Here is a 20,014-nt window from a genome sequence, read left to right on the forward strand (position 1 = left end):
TTCAGGTCAGGAGAGCACGCTGGCCATTCCATACGCTGTATTGTTTCAGCTTCAAGCATGTTCTCCACCAGACTAGCTCTATGCGGTCGGGCATTATCATCCTGGAAAACAAAGGAATCTCCAATGGCTCCAGCGTAAGGGATGACATGAGGTCCCAGTATCTCGTCTGCATACCTTCGGGCCGTCAAAGTGCCATTCCGAATGATATGCAGGTCCGTACGTCCGCCTATGCTGATTCCACCCCATACCATCCAACCAGCTCGTCTGTATTGTGACCTTTCACGAACGAATGCGGGGTTATTTCGAGTGCCCCTGTCCCTCCATACCAGAACACGTCGGGTGTCACACTCCAGATTGAATCGGGACTTGTCTGTAAACAGCACTTGGCTCCAATCATGTTGCTCCCAATCTCGATGTTCAGCAGCCCATTTTCTTCGGGCCGCACGGTGGCGTGGGGTCAACGGAATGCAGACCATTGGCCTACGTGCATAGAGCCCTCCCTCATGAAGCCGATTACGTACTGTTTGGCTGGACACCCTTCGTCCTGTTACCAAGAGCAACCGTCTTTGCAGCTGCGTAGCATTCTTTGTTCTGTTTCGACGGGCTGTTAACCGTACATAACGTCATCAATTGCTGTAGTGGCGCGTGGCCGACCTTGCCCTGGTCCACGTCTAACATTTCCTGTTTCTTGGAATCGATTCCGCAGCCTTGCAACAACACTTCTGGCGACTCCAACAGCGTCCGCGACACTACGTTGTGTTTGCCCGGATTCCAGTCTGCCTATAACACGCCATGCCATGGATTCCGGTAAATCACGTTGTTGAGACATCCTCAAGTCACCTTGTCTCAAAAAAAAATACTGCGCAATCGAATTTCACAGTTACGGCAGTAAAACAGACGTTTCTGCAACATCCCGATTTCTGCCCTTATCTCCTTTTTCTGGTTTTCGACGTCATGAACTTTTCTTCTTCCGTTTCCTGCTAGGCTTTAAATTATGGATGATTCATTTTATGTTACTTATCGGTATACATCTTTGCGTAATTTTGTTAAAACCATGTGCTCCCCTAATTGTTTTGAGCAGTGTAGTTAACGTATAGGTTTCGAACTTGTGTTCCGAGGTATAAAAAGCCGTAAAAATCTTCATTTGTGTTTTAATTAGGGCTACTTCACTGCACATCTACTTCGGCTACATCGCGATTTACTGCCATCGTATAGTTGAGCTGGAAATGAAGGCGCCATCCCCCGGTGGTCACCTCAAGCTCGTTAGGTAAAATATCTTGTTAACTATATTCCGCCGGGATCGAATCTGGGACCTAACAGCAACCTGCACGGTGGTAGACGTGCATCTTACCACCAAGCCCCTTGGGCTAATAATTAGGGTTAGGAATCGATTAAAATTTTCAACTGATTGATCAAAACTTTGTCAATTCATCGACTGATTAATGAAATTTTAATCAAATATTTTCAAATACGCTAATCATTTATAGCAAACGTAGTATTGATAACTATATAATATTAATTGAAAACATATATTCTATTCATTTCATGCACGTACTTACTCAATGGATACAAACAAATTGGAAATGAATTAAGAAACGAAGGCCTCCCGCTTGAAGCTATTTAATACGCTGGACATACTTGTCTTATCCTGGAATATTTTTTAATGTGATCATCCACATATTCCCAAGAGATCTTTACGATCTGTCCAGGGAATTGGTTAGTGTTAGTAGACATCCATAACCAAATCGGGATTCGAACCCAGACCTGCGCAGTCAGAAGCTAGCTCCTTAACCACCCGACTGTCAGGCAGCATTTTTTTAAATTTGTTTTATTTTTTTTTAATCAGTTATTTTAGGTTAGTCATTAATTTCGATTTTCATACTGCTACTTTTTACACTTTGAAATTTCGCTCAAATGGTACTGGTGGCGGATAGGAGCTGATGTATTATCAATAAAAAAGTGCTGTTCACTGTAGAAACAAAAAACATTTTGGTTTTCTAAAACTTTTCATGAAACTCGATTTGAAACTGAAATAAATCATCACTAGCTTCTGTTGAATCGACTTTTATTTTGCCCTGTCGAAACACTTGATGAAAATATTGATTCAGATATTTTTAAATATGTCCACTCACTTATCTGAAATGTTATTTATAGGAACATAAATTTGAGGCATTTAATCGGTTCAGTCAAATAAATCAAATTTATTTTGAAACTTTTAATAAAAAATGTATTTTAATTTTTTATTCGGATTGATCGAGTCGATTAACTCAACTGAAATTTTTGACTGCGATTAACAGTTAATCAATTAACTGACCCGATTAATCTGACCAGGCCCTAGTTACAATGCAAATAAGTATATTGAAAAATATTCGTGTTTTTTTGGGGTTCCGTAGAACAGTGTCGTAATTATCAAGTTATCTAATAGATCTGGTCCGATTAATTTATCAATCCTATAAAAAGTCGCTTAACACTTTCATTAAAGGTTTGTGAATTTATTTGATGATACCGATCAGATGTCTTAAATTCTTTTCCTTTGAATAACATTTCAGATAAACGACCATATTTAAAAATATTCGAATCAATATTTTGATCAAGTTTTTCAGCATAGGGAAGTAAATACAAGTCGACTCAATGAAAACTGGTAATGATTTAGTTTCAAATTGAACAATTAGAGAGTTTTAGAAAACAAGACCAAAATTTATCGTCGCCACTATGATCAGCAGTTTTCGTATTCGAAAAGCATCTGTGTCATTTAGGAACGAAAAACATTTAGATGTTTTGTTTCTGAGATAATAACAGCAGTAATAAGACCGAAATTAATTTGGAAATCACTGACGTACTTCAAATAACAGAGTTTTTTTTTTTTTAATGACAAGATTCAACTGAGGAAATTCCAGGATTTGACAAATACGTTCAGCATATTAAATTGCTTCAAGCAGACACTTAGTTATTTAATCTATTCCTGTATATATTTTAGTTGCATGAAATGAAAAAAATTAATTTTCATATCATCAATATAGCATAATTATATAGTTACCAATACTACATTCATTACACCGAGCGTTTGTAATGAATGGGTAGCATTTGAAAATATTCGATTACTGGATTAAAAGTTTTTGGTTAACTAGTCAAAATTTTTAATCCTACCACAGCCTTAGTTCCTAGTATCAATCTCATAACTGCCAAGGATCCCGCATGTAATAAAAACTTTTGAAACCTCTGGGTTAGCGTGCCTAATTTCTGTTTAATTTTGAATAATTCGGATTCGAATCCTAAGATGATGTTTACGGAAGCACAGCAACTTCATAGTTTGAAAATCCTTCAAACTAAGTTCCGATTTAGCTAATCATTTCCCCCAAAATAGAATATGCGGAAAACTGCGCCGTACGTCGCAAAACAATCAGCGCTGCTGCAGAATAGTCTGGAAGAGAATTTTAAGAAAAGTGTCGAAATATTCCAGTCAGTTCAAACTCAGGGGTCACCCATCATCAAACGCAGGGCCCGATGCGAAAATATTCTTGGGTTCCTTCGTAGGAAGACTACTTTTTGTTTTGTTTGGTTATACTGTATTATTATCAATATATTCATAACATTTTCATGGGTGTTCCACACATACACACTTGCTTCATTTATACAAAACTATTTTTCAGTTATAGTAGTATTTCTTATTATAACGAGTTCTCCTGGTGTACTTCCCACACAATATTTTCAGCTCCAACTCACCCTCTTTCTTCCCGAGCGTCCCAATATTTTCAATAACGCTACTTCTTTATCAAAAGAACTTCATATCGTTATTAAGCTTCATTACCGTTATTGTTCACAATCTAAAATGTAGACATTCCCCTTATACATTCATCTTCCTATGTTTTTAATTTTTAAAAATATATAAAAATATTTTGAAATCATATTATTCTTTCTTAATCCTCTATATAAATATTAAAAAGAAATTTATCGGCGATCTCCCCGCATAGGGTGACCATATGTCCCTGTACATAGTTATTGTACAGGTAGAATTTGACAAAATTGCATTTTATGATACATGTGTGGTAAGTAGCTATTCAGCTAAGAGTTGAGGCATTTTTACTTACGTTGCGAAAAATAAATTTTTTATTCGGACGTTTTCATTTTTAAGAGTATCGTGGACCCCCCCCCCCTCCAGTTCATAAACGCGACCCACACTTCGGGAATCACTGGCTTAGAGGGGAAAAAGTTTGGTTTATCCTTATCTTCAGAATGCACGAAAAAAAATTTTGATGGGAAAAAATTGTAACATAATCCGAAATCCTGAAAACAAATTTTTTTCCCGTATGATATCGGTCCGGTCCGTTCTTTGCCAAAAGTGATAATAATACCCGAATTATAACATTATCCGTGATTCTAATTACTGGCGTTGACTATATTGAAAGTGCGGAAGTTGTTGTAATACCTAGATGGTTAATACTGTATCGGTACCTCTTTTTTCTCATAAAAAATCTCACTGGTTGTAGAATGTTAGATGACACTGACTTTCCGATCAATACAATCTTTGTGTTCATTTTTATGTTTTCTATTCCACACATGAAAACTTAGACATTAGAGTTTGTACCGATCATAATTGTCATGTTATCCACAGGAGAGATCCGACACCACATCCGATCAGGTTTTGTTTTTTCTTCATCACAAATCCTGTAAAGAAAAGTACATCGTTGTATTAGAGTGATTTTTTTTCTATAGGGCTTTTGAATTATTTAGTTATGCACACACACACACGTGTTTTTACTTGTTTTCGGCTTTCGTCTCGAATTTCGCAGATAACGAGATCACTGTGAGAGAATCCAGATGAAAAGCTTGTTCTCTGGAAACCAGATCCTCGAGCGATGGACAAAACAGGAGAGAGAAAAAAGAATTTCGAACAGAAGAACAGAGGCTAGAGCAGTGAACTTGTAGTTGAGCTTGTTTTTTTCTTTCTGAATCAGAAGAACCCTTCTCCAAACCTTTGGACTTGTGGATTTTCTTCTCAAAGAACTTTTGATGAGTTCAAGGGAAAAAAGAAAGAAATGTTTTTACAGTTTTTTTTTCACCCATTGAGAGCTTTTTGATGTTACTACGAGGAAGGACTTCCCATAATGACGTCTTTTTATTTCTTTAAAACCTCTCTTAAAGGACTGTTTCATTTCCATTAAAAATGATTATCCAATGAACGGGGCTGTCTTCTTCCCGTCGCAGTCATGTTGATGATTTAAATTTATTAAGAAATAATGGGATCTCGTGGGATTGCCACTGAGTTTCTTCGAAAAAAATTGCCACTTCTCGTAGTGTTTTGACGTATATGAGGCTTAAATTCTGGAGGCGGTAGGGGGGGTGGTTTGGATTGTCGTTGGTCGGGATTTTTTTTAGTCTTTTGTCTTCCACATTTAATAGGCATAATTCTATAATTTGGCTGGAGTCGAATTGTATTTGAGAAGCTTATTTTAAAAAGGGAACATTTCCATTTTTTTTCCAAAATTCACTTTTTAACGGTTTCCCAAACTTTGAATCGTCGGATTATCCAACAGGGTTTATTCAAGCAGGAATATTTTTGGTAGTAATTACACTGTATAAAGTTAAACGCGTTTCTGTCAAAAGGGTACATGTCCACCTTTTCATATACTTCGGTAATTTTCATTCAAAAGCGATCATAATGTGGTTTTCCTACTGGCATGAAACGATTTTTCTCCCCCAAAAAGCATGTTTTTCATAAGTGCTTTCAAAGTCGAATTTTACGGTGGAACCTCTCGATAACGGACACCTATTGGACCTAAAATTCTATGGTGTTTGATTAGAACACCACAAAAAATGGCTTTTTGATCTAAAAGTAGGTCTTGCTAATTATAACTAATTAGAAGTGACATAAAGGCACAAATACGTACGGTTAAAAAAACCATGCTGATATTTTCATTTGTATTTGTGTGTGTGTTTTATTTTTTGATTTGTAAATGACAATGAAAATACTTATATCTCAAAAATGTGATTTTGGAGTTATGTTCTGACCAAACACCACAGAATTTTGTCTACTAACGAGGTGTGTCAAAGTACGGGATTTCCTTCACGCCGGCTGTGGTTTTTGCGGTTTATGTCCAACAAAGACTTTTTATTATCTTTTACTTTAATTATCTTGCCCTGCGTCGCGTACCAAGTAATCGTGGGATTGGGGGCTTTGGAATACAAATAGAATGGGTAGTAATAGATATGGATAATAAAATAGGAAGTCCCTTCGACGTTATTCGAAAACGTGCCCATTAGTGAAGGTGTCAACTAATGGGAGTGTGAGTTATGGGAGGTTCCACTGCAGAATGATCGAGTTTTTATGGTGTTCACGAGTCAACAGTAAAGGTACCTTCCTTGGCTAGGTGAAACTACCTGGAATCAATAGGTGGCGTGAAAATATCCAATTTTTTTGACTTAACCAGCTTTAATTTTAATCGAAAGATGACATTTCGACTAATTTTTTTCAAAACGGAATATTTCCAAAATTAAAATGTGGATAACTCTCTTGAATGTTGATCAAGAAACATTGTATTTAAATATTCCTATACCATTCATTCCTACATGCTATATGTTGGGATATTTCCTACTTTTTGTAAAGCAGCCCATTCCGGAGGAATACACTCTTTACTTCTACTGTCAATTTGGTAATTGACATTCCACTACTATTTATTCCGCATTTATTTATTGTCATTCCACTAATTGTGGAAATGTTCCCTTTTGAAAATAAGCTCCTCATTTGTATGGTACTTTCTTATAAGATTTGGATTGTGTAAGCAAGTTTAGAGTTTTTCCTTTACAATTAATTTGTTAAATTTTTTCACATCCCATCTCTATGGTAATCACAGTTTCAATTACTATAATTTCCGTTGAATGATCTACATCCAGAAAAATGGCCAGCGAAAAACTTTTCGTGGGCTTTATACACACTGATGCTTTGTATAAGCCACACGTAATTTCTATTCAGAACTAAATTGAGTGTTAAACTCAATTTTGTAACTTTAATTTGTAACTTTGTAAATTTAACTTTTTTGAGAATTATATAATATTACTGATTAAACATTATGATCAGACATTATCCTCTGGATTAAAATTCTCAAAAGAATTTCTCGAAGTTACAGGGCCAGGAAGAAAAGTTATTGGATAGGCCTAGTGCTACCCTAGGCATTTGTGGCCTAGCCACAAATGCTAAAAATTATGCCATAACAAAATAGCGTGAGCTTCGATTTATTCAATTTCTACGGATACATTTGTATTCACTTGTGTCGAGTAAGTGGGAAAAAAAAGTTATCTTTCAAGTTATGATGTTATCGAGACTTTTTTCGTACCTTTTTCTCAGAAAAATCATCATTTATGGGCATTATTTATTGGTATCAGTAGTTTTCATTGAGTAGCATTTTGTTCCAAGAGAGAGAAGTGTAAATGTGTGATTAGAAAAATTCTGAATATCATTTTGTGCCCTCTAATGGTGCACATTTTAATTAAAAACCAGCCAAGGTGATGAAAGCTTAACCTTTAAATGCATAGCTTTTTGCATACGTGCAAAGGATCCTTGAAATGCCCGTTTCTCCAAAAGCTTCTCCATCCAAAGCTCCAGTTTGAAGATACAAATTCAGAATCGCCTTTGTGCAAAAGGTGAGGTCATATTCTTCCATTTTATATTTTGAATTTGATGGTAGATCTCCCCATTAACAACAACAACTCTTTGTTGCAGAGCCTGTGAAATTTTTTTGCGTTTAATTGTATGTTAAATTTCAATACAAGATATATGTGGAAAACTGGCTATATGTAGAGAGGCTGTTTTTTTGAAAGAAAAATTCATCTCTGCCTCTACTCCTACTTGAACCCCAGTCTCTCGTTTGCTTGATAAGTGCTCTACCACTTAGCTGTGAAGACAAAATATTTCTTCCTTAAAGCATATACAGTATATGCTGAACGGCACCGTGCAATGGACAGTGACAATCAGCTAATTGCTAATAAATGACATCGGCGCCACTGGCAATTGGCTGATTGTTGTCACTGCCCAATTCTCGGTGCCATTCAGCATGTATACGCTCCAAAAAAAAAAATATTCTGTTTTCATAGAGTAGAGGCAGAGCACTCGGCCAGCGTACGAGAGACCAGGGTTCGACACCCCGTGAAGGAAGGGATGAATTTTTCTTTCCAAAAAACCCGCATCTCTACACATAGCGAGTTTGTATATTTTGTACTAATAAGCAGAGGAAACGTTTTTCTTTACATCAATTTCAATATTCTGTCGCTTAGTTTTGAGAGCAGTTGTGCGATACCATCAGTTCCACGCGTGGTCCGAGCTCGCAACAACGATGAAATTGGTTCTTGTGGTCATTAGCATTGTCGAGTTTACGAGTGTTTGAACAAACATACTTACTTGATCCCTGCTGATACGAGTTTTCATTGTCTAGTCCGTTCCCAGTAATGGAAATAATGCAACATGCTGTATAATATGCTATTATACCGCATGGCATCTGAGAATGATATACCTCGCTGGTATTTATTTCAAGTCAGCATTCTTCTCATCTTACAATGGGATGATATAGAAGAAAAAAACACGCTTTTCCTTTTGACATGTTATATAGTATGTATGTTCTCTCAATCCTCCGTGAACTTCAACCTTTCAGTCGGAGGACGCGATTGACCTCATTTTTATCTGTTGTCGGGTCTCCCGTGTGTGATTTCCAAGATGCACACACGCCTCCCCATCGTCTTGTCTGTGATCTTGTTGATGAAGACTGATAGCCCAACTGCATATATATTACTATATACCGTACAAACTATATTCTTGATCCGCAGGAGTCCAGCGAATTCCAGTATTTTATTGTAAGAATCGCATTCTTGCGTGTTTTTTTTTTTCTCAAGCTTTTGTATTTGGTGGAAAAGTTCAAAGACCGAATGAACTGGGATACCTTCCAGGTTCCCGTGTTCTCATGTATTATGTATGTATTGAGGTTGTCTCCTGTGAGGTTTATTCTAAATGGCATCGAACTGTAAGCATCAATGCTACAAAAATTGGTTCACGTGAGCTAAATTGTACAGTGGCGGGGAATTTCGAAGCTTATACAGTATTATATCGAGCTATGATTAAATGAAATAATTTTAGTTTAAATTGCGGTCTATAAAAACACTAATGCGCATCATTTTCATTAATCATTCGAGTGGGAATAATCGACATTCAAGGACATTTATCCAAATTTAATCTCGGCCTAGAATCAACAAATGATAATAATTGGTGCTGCATGATCTTATTGGTTCCTGCTCCATCAAAAGACAAAATCCATTTCGAGAATGATAAATGTTGATACAGTAAAACCCCACTCGACATACACCCCTCAGATACGGTCACCCCTCTTTTACGGCCAAATAATAATTTTCCTTTATATAATAAAAGTATGCATTTCAAACCTCTCAGTAACGGTCACCCCTCTTTTACAGTCAAATTTTTTTGTCCCGTCGGTGTCCGCAAAAGAGAGGTTTCAAATTATTCTTTCATTCTATATTCATTTAACGTCCCTTCTTCCCGAAACATGTGCTTTGATTTTGCTTTTAAACCCCATTCCGATTTTATATTGATTTTATCCGTTTTTATTGACATTGTTCGTTCAGTAAATCGAGAAATTAAGTGAAGACTCGCGTAAAATATTTTCGCAAAACAGTGTGTTGATTACAACATAAGGTTCACTTATATATTCCTTCAAAGTATTCTATTGGTACCTTCATTACATTACTTATGTGGTACCTTCATTTTTCTACACCTGAATGCCTTTTCCCCATTATCACAAAAGTGAATTTGTTAAAATAAATTGAACTAAAATATTAATCAAGGGATAAATTTAAAAAAAAAATTAATTAGAATCCGCGCGCTAGTGTATATGCGCCTTTACACACTAACCTCGCAATCAGTTTTAAGGTCATCTCCCTGTGTGGAGAAAATGGTAAAAAGCATATCTTTTGACTCTCTCTCTCTCTCATTTTCATTCGATTTGGTTCCTTAAAGGCCGTATTCACCGACATGGTTTAAACTGTGGTCATAATTTTTGGATAAGAAATCAACATAGATTGGTTAAAAACCTGAATTTAACCAATATCCGTGTCGATCTCATAAAAATTTGTGGCTATAGTTTAAACCATGGCGGTGAATAGCGCCCTAAGAATATTGTTCAAAAAATCTTCTGCCACATTTGGATTTTTGACTCTTAACAATCAGATTGACTATTCGTTCGTTCCACAGATGTCATAGGTTCGATTTTTGCTCTTGCAAGATTCAAGAAAATCGAATTATTTGGACCCGCAGAGTTTTTTCGCACTGTCGTGACTATGCCCCGCTCGTCGAAAGAGAACGCTTGTCCAATATGTCCTCCTGGGGCGGAGAGAGATATGGAAAACGACTGCTCAGACTCCGGACAGCGATCCGCTTCGGAACCTCGCAGTTCGTCGTCGGGTACGGCCAGTGTCACAGAAGCGTCTCTGTCCCGTTCGACTGGCTTCACGTTCGTTAGGTCCGACTCAAGTGACACAAGTTCTGAGAAAAGCACAAGATCGAGTTTTCGATCCGACTCCTCGGAAAAAGCTCCTAGTCCTGTGCCGATAGGATCCGGCGACAGGTATGAGGTGGAAAGTAAAGACGATTCGGACCCGATTTCACTGTTCCCTGGTGGCTGTAAAGATTGCGCCATCCTCCTCAAGGAGAACTACGCCCTCATCAGAAAGTTGAACGGTGTGATGAACAAGCGGGATCGTTTGCTAAGTGAAATCAAAGGCCTGAACCAAAAGAACGAAGATCTTAGTGCAACCTTGTCCAAGGTGATCGGCGAACGGAACAAGCTCTTGGAATCATCGCCGAACCCTCGCCTATTTTGCAATTTCACGGTGACGAAGATGTACGCTGAATGGGTCGAGGCCCTGAAAGCGGAATTGCTCGACCAAAGGAATCGGCTGTCGAATACCGTCGAGCTCCTCGAAAAATCATCAGCTTCAGAGAAAGAACTGTGCACGACAGTGGCCAGACTGGAAGATTCCTTGGTTTTTTACCGGCAGATCACGCGGCAGTTGGCAGCCATCAAATCGCCGGCGGGCGGATCGGAACTGCCGGAACACTTCGACGCTCTGCTCGAGAACAGATTCGCTCATGGATTCTCCGGGACGCCGGACGATGGTCACCCAAATGCCAAGAGCGACGTATACGCCGTGTTGCTCGAAGAGAACGATATTCTACGTAAGAGGCTCCTCAGCGCCGAATCCGAGCGTTTCAGAATGTCTCGGGAAAACCAGGAGCTCAGGCAAGAGCTGAATGATTGCCTGAAGAAAAAAGAGAAGCTCCAGGAGGAACGTGAGAAATTCGAGGAGAAATGTGTTTCGTGTCTCGATGAGATCAACACCGTCAGGGGTTTGTTCAGCGGTGAAAAGGACACTTTTTTGGAGGAGTTGCTCAGAAAAAAGAAATAGTTCTGACCAGTACCCGGTGACAATGCCGCAAGACTGACTATACGAGCACAATGTCATGTACACATTTTGTGGTGACTTCCGTAATTGATTTTATCATTGAAAATAAATTGTATCTCTGCAGCTAATCAAAAAATCATGAAGATTTTTCTGTATTTTTTCCAATGCCAGTAGCAGAAAAAAAAAAAAAACACGAATGAAAAGTGATATAGGGATCTTCTGTAAAATATAATATAGATATATGAATATTGGAATAAATTTTTCTCGTCACATTTATAGGCTGAGATAGACTTGAAATGCTGAATGGGGGGGGGGCACAATGATGGTGATGTAAGGGCTGGAGGAGGACATGATGATGACGTCAATCCGTATATATGCATTTACATTAGATCAGTCCTCTCTGTCGTTGACGCTGGGGGGGGGGGGGAATTGCCTCAGCGTCAACGACAGAGAGGACTGATCTATGGAACCTGTAACAATAACTAAACTAATTTTTTGTGCTCCAAATTATCTTCTCAACGATTCCCAAGTTATTTCGACCCAGACACCCCCTTACCTCATAAGAATGAAATATCATTTGGTATTTTAGGCTTCTTATAGAAGGGGAAAAGCTAACGAGTTTCTCGTGGAAATAAGATTTTCGTGACGTTAACTCTCCACGACTTTCATGGACATCAGTCATTTTCTTCCAGCCACGGCCTGTCTTCACTGTGGTCTGGTATCCTCTCCAATTAAAGAGCACTATTTTTTTCCCAACACGAGCTTTCTAAACTTTTATATCAATGTTATTAAATCCCCTCTCTCTTTTCTCGAAGCGAAAATATTTCGAGTGATGTAATGGTTAAGAGATGTGATTATTTCATTTTTTTTGCTCTCTCTCTCTCTTTACGTTCCATTCATACAAAAACAGAATAATATTATACGATATAAATAATACTTTTTAAATCCTTAACATATTCGGGTTTACGAGCCCACGATCTTGCCGCTATCCTTCCTGATTTTTTTACGGCCTTGTTATTATTTTATTACTTTCATACAGACTTCTCTTATTATGTATTATAATACGATACCGGCGCCCATTAGATGAAGTTTAATCGGGAATTCTTTGATCGTGAGGGGAGTTTTTGTTTCATGTGTGTGGTCATCGAGATATCGCGCTTTTGATGTTCATGGGGAAATCGCATCTTTTGTTTCAATCAATTTATGAGTATGGCTATGATTCCCCCCCCCCCCACTCCCTCCTAATTTTTCTTCCAATACAATTGCATTGAATTCTTTGTTATGCATATGCAAATCTTCAAATGGTTGCTTTGCATGTGTCCGTGGGTTCTGTTTAATAACTCTAGACTAAACGGACGTTGAAATTCGAGAAGCAGAAACATCTTTTGAACTTTAAAAATGATAGGAGTTATTGCGATGAAAAGGACAAAACACAAATTTATGAGCGTGATTCACATACACCAGTGGTGCACCGGAGAAATGTGGACGAGGTGCATGTGTGGTTTTGTAGTAGGTGCACCGATCCGAAGATATTATACACGCTAACACAGTGGTTCTCAACGGTGTGGCACTGAAATATTCTAGGGAGGGCCACGCATAGGCGGAGGTACGGGGGTCATGGGGGGCAATCCCCCCCCCCCAGCGTCGAAGGTAAAGCCGACTGATATAATGTATTTGCTTATATATGAATTAACATCATTATCATCATGCTCCCCCCCAGACTTTCAAGTCTATCTCCGTCATTATGGGGGGCCACGTATGAAATCAAGTGGAAGAATGCCATGACAGGTGTTGGGGACAGCTGTTGTATTTGTATTTGATAGAGGCCACAGAGAGCTGTGGAAAAAAAAGTTTAGATTTGGAAATATATAAAGCTTTCAAGTGAAATATGGTGGGCAAAATGTTATTACTTTACTACTTTAAGAATTCAGCAGAACCACCCCAATAGATCCAGGGCCATGTTAATACATTGTGTTTGGGGTCTATGATGAAAAATTGTTCAGTATCATGAATAATTTTTTTTTTTTTTGAATAAGTGAAATTTTTTCATTGATATGAAGTTTCGTTTTATTTCAGTTTTAACTGATGTTCACCTTTTTTTTTGTGTCCCAGGTATTCTATGGGTTTGATATCTACTAATGAAGGACTTGAATTGTGCGATAAAGTTTCAGCTTCATCATTTTGCAGGTCAGTATTAATGTCTGGTACTGCAATCGTTGCACTTCTCATTTGTCAGTTAGCGTATAAGGAACGTGAAATATATATCGTTCAATTTTTTGTATTCATTTTTTTTAATGTTTAACAAAAATGGTTGGAGGTTGGCTCATTCGTACGGGTACAAGTCTAAACCTCTTCCCTTACAAGTTTTTGGCAAGAAATTCGAGTGTTCTCAATTTAACGAATCGACGATAAATCTGGTAAACTTGGCCTATCTAACTGCACGTTGGAAAAAAGAAGGTGGAAGAAAATATCGAAAAGGAAACAATAAATAGAACAGGGAAAATAATAGAAAATGAGAACAAATAAATAGAAAAGGGAAATACAATCAATGGAAAAGGGGGAAAAATAAATAGAAAAGGAAAACCTAGAAAGGAAATAATAAATTTCTTTTTTCACCCCTCACCGTACGTGTTTTTTTTTCATTCTTACATGTATATAGTAGAAAGGTACATTATATGGGGGATCACTAACAGGAGTATAGAAAAATTGGAGGGAAAAAATAACTTTGGTTCATATTGTTGCAATGAAGCTTAGCGATGATGAGAGAAGAAAGGAAACAGAGAGAAAGAGCTCTCTGGATTAAATTTACTCCACTGGCGTTTGGACGAAATATTTCGTCTTTCCGTGAAAAAGTCTCTTAAAACTCAAGACATATAATTACGATATATTTATTTTTTACCTTTATTTTTGTGTTTTTTTACAGGAGAAGGTTGCCTGTCCTTATACAGAGAAGCCGTATGGCACCATCGTTGAAGATTGCAACAACATTTGTGGAGCATGGACGTATCCTTTGTGTTAAAATTTTTCTCCCATATTTTTATAGAAATTTTTATTTCCTTCAATTTTATGGCAAGTAAATCGAATTTTATTTTATCCCAGGGAATTGAAAAAGAACAAAAAAAAAAACATTTCATGATGCAAACTCCTTATTTTCCTATTTAAACCCTTGTAACCCATTTGCACTCACAAGCAGAATAATTGAGTATCACTTATCACCGAGTGAGGAATAATCTGCATGTATTTAATACGTAAAAAAAAATCTTTATGGATGTGTGATGATACGGACTAGGTGAATCCAGGAAGAGAACACAAATGGGTTAAACATTAATGTGAAGAAATGAAGGCACAGCTCATTTGACTCATAAAATGTTCCTAATAATTTGTTGGCGAGTTAACTAAATTTCCCACGTTAAGGAATACATTCCATATATACGAGTCTATGCTGTTCCGATTTATACAAATACAACGCCACAACAGGCAAAATGCCAACGAGGTGGCTGATAAAAAGATGCCCATAAAAATATGGATGTCATATATTTCAAAAATACAGCAACCCAATTAAAAATGCAATTAACATCGATATATTTTCTATTTAATGCATTTTAACATCCTATCACCAATTTACTTTCAATTTTTTTCGAATGTTCATGAAATATTTGTAATTATTATTTATAAGTTTCGTGATTGTGCTTCAACCAACATGGAAATCATGAAATTTAACATAGGAACGTTTGCCGAAAGCATACATGCTCAACCGCTGGGCCTTGATATCTTTCATACCGGTCCGCAAGTGATTGGGTATTTCCTTTTCCCCATTCATTTCTCGTTAGTTGTGTGTGTTTTGCCGGGTCTTCCACTTACAAAATAAATGAAACCGGGCCGCGGACTTCTAGAGGTTGGGGACCACTGATTTAACCCTTTCAGACCCTGCCTGACTTGAAGGATTGTGTAAGTTATGAGTTAGAAATATGGTGAATATGACTTTGGGGGCTTTCATCAGAGGGTATCACTTAAAGTTGAATTTTTTTAAATTTATTTCACAAATACAAACATACCGCAGTAATACACAAATGCAAGCATATACTACAAACACTTTGTAGACTCAAGAGACTCAAAAGAGTATTCCAGCTTCCTGGGGTGTTTTAAGATGACTTCCAGGAGAAAGTGCCTTCGGGGAAAGTGTGATTTATTGCATAAAATTTCATAATAAAAGTCTGAAAAATTTGTATGTGAAGATGAATATACCCTGCATCGCACATTTTCAGATCACCTGATTGGCATGAGGCGTATTTCCAGATAATTCAAGTGGCACGCAACACGTTTCCAAACCAATGAAGTGGCCCGCACTCTCCCCGAAAGGTTGAGCAGTGAGCACCCTTGGTCTAAAGTCTTATCTGGTTATTACATGTAGCGTTTAATATTGCATTCTTTTTCTGTTTCTTCTAAAAATTAATGCTGTTAAATCATAAATCAAATCAAATTTATTCATTTACAACATACAGAGATTTAGATTAGTTTTAAAAAAAAACGTATTTATCATCCAGAGGCTGTGATGCCTGTACGGATGATTGAAAATTTACATGATAATTAATGAATAAAATAACTCTGATAAATTCACCTGTCAGAAATCACTTGACATGCATGCAGACATTCGTATCGGACCAAATGTTGTGACAGATCCGGCATTTCTTGTGACGAGGAACATGGAAGATTTCATTACGTGGGTGGATACGTCAGCCGTGAAAATGCACATATCTAAATACAACGAAACGGTAAGTGAACATGCTCATTCGCTGTTAACTATTTTTCTCTGAACCAATTTTTATATCGTAAATGCAGTAAAGCAGGGAGTTTTCAACGCTTGGCCCGCTGGCGATCTCTGTGGCCCTGCGACCATTTTTTTCGAAAATAGCTGGGGAAAACATATATATTGAAAGAGGATTAAAAAATGAAAATAAAAATTTCAATGAAGCTCGTATTGTATTCCGCTCCATTAACGCTGCGTGTACATGATCAGAGCCGTCTTAACAGCTTAGGAGCTCAAATACTCTTTTGGTCATTTCATTATCCCTGGTGGGAAATGAAATGTATAGTTACAGAATTACAGCTTGAAAACCCCTATAATGAGAAAAAATAATTTCAGAGTTAGTGACAGAAATAATTTCAGAGTTAGTGACAGAAATAATTTCAGAGTTAGTGACAGAAATAATTTCAGAGTTAGTGACAGAAATAATTTCAGAGTTAGTGACAAATAATTTCAGAATTAGTGCCTGGAATAATCTTAGAATATCTGAAAAGTAATAATTTCGATCTCATGATAATTGCTCCTATTTTGGGTTGCTGGATTTTACTTATACTTGACATCCATATTCTTTACGGGCATCTCTTCAGCCACCTTGTTGGGTTTTTTGCCTGTTGTGGCCTTTGTACAAATATTGGAAGAAGCAATTTCAGAATTTTCAAAGCAAGAAATCTCAGCATTAGTGACAGTAACAATTTCAGATTGACAAATAATTTCAGAATTAGTGGCAGAAATAGTTTTAGAATTAGTGACAAATTATTTCAGAATTAGTGGTAAAAATAATCTCTCAGAATTAGTGGCAGAAATAATTTCAGAATAAGTGACAGAAATAATTTCAGAATAAGTGACAGAAATAATTTCAGAATAAGTGACAGAAATAATTCAGAATTGGTGAGAAAAATAATCTCAAAATAATTTAAAAAAATAGCTCCGAGAAATAACGAAAGTAATGATATCAGACTTATTTAAGGTAATTTCAGAATTAATAAAAGAAATAATTAATGAATAAAATAATAAATGAAAAAATTAAAGAATTTCAGAATAAATAAAAATTTTAAATTATTTAGAGAGTCCCACTGTTTTTACTATTGGGGACTCTTGATTGGCCGATCCATTAAGCCACTGTACATTACATTAAGCCATGGGTTCTTAAGCTTTTCCAGCCACGATCCAAAATCAACAAGATCAGCCTCGCAATCCATGGCACTGTTTGTTTTGCGAAATTAATGAGACCAACGATGCAATAAGTACATTTATAACAGGACTAAGTGTGTTTGTGCGACCCATCTCGGAAGCCCCACGGATCAAGTTTGGGTCGTGATCGATAGCTCAAGAATCCCTGGCCGTTAGTGGATTTGAACGACCTATCTCAGAGGCGCCCTGCAAACAAAGTTTGGGTCGCGACCCACCCCTGCATTAAGTCCTTGAGAAACTCTGGAATAATCTTACAGAATTATAATTGCTACTTCAGTATGACTCGGTTTGGTGGCCCTCTGGCTTCATTGAAAGTTCTTCGAATTTGCCCACAATGTCCAAAAGGCTGAAGAAACCTGCAGTGAAGTATTCAGCAATGCTTCGAGTCATACTGAGGTAGCATTTATAATTCTGTAAGATTATTCCAGAGTTTCTCAAGGACTTAATGCAGGGGTTCATAACCTATGGGTCGCGACCCAAACTTTGTTTGCAGGGGCGCGTCTGAGATAGATCGTTCAAATCCACTAACAGCCAGGGATTCTTGAGCTATGGATCACGACCCAAATTTGATCCGAGGGCCTTCCGAGATGGGTTGCACAAACACACTTAGTTCTGTTATAAATCCACTTACTGCATCATTGATCTCATTAATTTCGACAACACATTTTAAATGTGGATATAACAAATTTTTCATACAATATTATTTAAGTTAACTCAGTTGTTCGAAAATATAAGATGATGATGTGCTTGTTTTTGGGTTCAGTTATTTGCTCATTCGACAGAATAATACAGGAGGCGATTCCATAATTCCCCTTCCCTTATTTCACTGGCGAACCGTTGATCCTAGAAATACAGACTACATACACGCTTTCAGTTTGAAAATGGTATCCAAATAACGTGTAGAACTCGGATACGTCATTAATGTTGTAACGCGTTGCATGGTTATTAAAATATAAAAATTAACTTTTTATACGAACACCCGGTCTTCAAAAACCAAATTAGAAAGTTGTTGCCCTGTCTCTCCTAATGCCAACAACAACAAAAAAACTTCCATGTTTCTAGGTGTAATATTAGCATAGATATTTGGGTTCAAAATCCATAGGTACCAAATGCTTCCGATTTTTTAACCTTATCAAAGTCTTCTGGTCGGAAACCAGATTCTTCCGATTTTTCGTATCCTTATGGAAAAATCCCTAAAAATCCTCAAATTGTGCTTTGCAGAAATTAAAAATCTCCAAAAAAAAAAATCTCTCAGTTCAGTTCATGTTCTCTCGAGAAAAATACAGGAAATGGCCAATTGTCGCCAATGAGATACCAAAACTGAGTTCGGAAAAAGAACGGTTTCCAATTTTTGCTGAAATCTCCAAAAATCGCCAAATGAAATAAAAAAAATGGAAATTGGGAAAAAAATGAAGTGCCACACGTTATTTGGATTAAAATGAATTCCACAATATATATATATATATATATATATGTGTGTGTGTGTGTGTGTGTGTGTGTTTGTTTGTTTGTTTGTTTTTAACATGACAAATATGTGATTGACTATTCAGTCATAATAACCTATTAATCGGCTTGATTTCAGTGAAGAATAAAAATTCAAGTGGACTTCGTTGAAAATACGGGAAAATTGTTACATTAAAAAAAAGTCCGGAGGGGCCAAAATTACAGGAAAATACGGGGATGTCTCGGAAGTACGGTTTAAGGGGTCATTCAGATTTCCCCTTTTATTTGTTTATGTTCTCTTTGGCAGAAAATGTTTCCTCATTTGACAAACTGCACGTTTTTCGAATCCGGAAATTGGCACCAATGAAAATCGGGGAAATTTAGCAAAGAACTGCATATAAACTAACGAACAAGCTCGTTATTCGGTTCTTTCCCAAATTTTTTCCTATTTTTGAATTCAACTATCTGAGAAAATATTGCACTTGGAAACGGGGAATTTATTTTTTTGGCCTCAGGAGAGACTGGGCAACAACTTTCTGATTGGATTTTTAAGGACAGGGTGTCCGTATGAAAAGTTATTTTTTACATTTTAATAACTAAACAACCCCCTTGCAACATGAATGACATATCCGAGTTCTTCTCCACTTTATTTGGATACATTTTGCAATTGGACTCATGGGATCAACGGTTCGCCAGTAAAAATGCGGCAAAGGGAATTATAGAATCACCCCATGTAAATCGAATTTATTGCTTGCGAAATGAATTGCCATGCGTTACACTAATCACTTGATTTTTTTTTTGTTCTTTTTTTTCATTTCAGATGGATGATTTCGACATGATGTGAATAAGCTTTCATTTTCGTGAAATGTTAGTAAAATATTTATCATTGAAATAAAACATGTTTCATTCAAATTTTGTACTTCGGTAATCGATTTATCCGCACTTTTTATTTTTGTTATAAAATTTTGCTTTGTTATATTTTCATCTTTTGTGAATCGCTTTATCTGTTCTTCAAAATTTTTGCACATGCCGTCCGGTGGCAGTACCGTACTTAAAAAATTTCTCGAACCGGTGAAAACGGGAGAAATAATTGGCGAACCGGCTGAAAAAAAATAG

At 37.0% G+C, this 20,014-nt stretch overlaps 1 protein-coding gene across 1 annotated transcript in view; it reads left to right on the plus strand.

Annotated features, from left to right (window-relative positions):
• LOC149086974 (U3 small nucleolar ribonucleoprotein IMP3) overlaps positions 1 to 19,810 on the plus strand; it is a 43,418-nt gene extending 23,608 nt beyond the window's left edge. Inside the window, exons 3-6 of the mRNA XM_089231828.1 lie at positions 13,573 to 13,647; positions 14,384 to 14,463; positions 16,108 to 16,232; positions 19,719 to 19,810. Coding sequence (XP_089087954.1) covers positions 13,573 to 13,647; positions 14,384 to 14,463; positions 16,108 to 16,232; positions 19,719 to 19,742 — 304 coding nt within the window. The 3' untranslated portion in view covers positions 19,743 to 19,810. The remainder of the gene's footprint in view (positions 1 to 13,572; positions 13,648 to 14,383; positions 14,464 to 16,107; positions 16,233 to 19,718) is intronic.
• Positions 19,811 to 20,014: the final 204 nt, after the last annotated feature.

The sequence above is a fragment of the Pholcus phalangioides genome, unplaced genomic scaffold (genome assembly GCF_987345545.1).
Source record: "Pholcus phalangioides strain wild (caught in Gottingen) unplaced genomic scaffold, Ppha-v1.0 ptg000004l_1, whole genome shotgun sequence".
NCBI lineage: Eukaryota > Metazoa > Arthropoda > Arachnida > Araneae > Pholcidae > Pholcus > Pholcus phalangioides.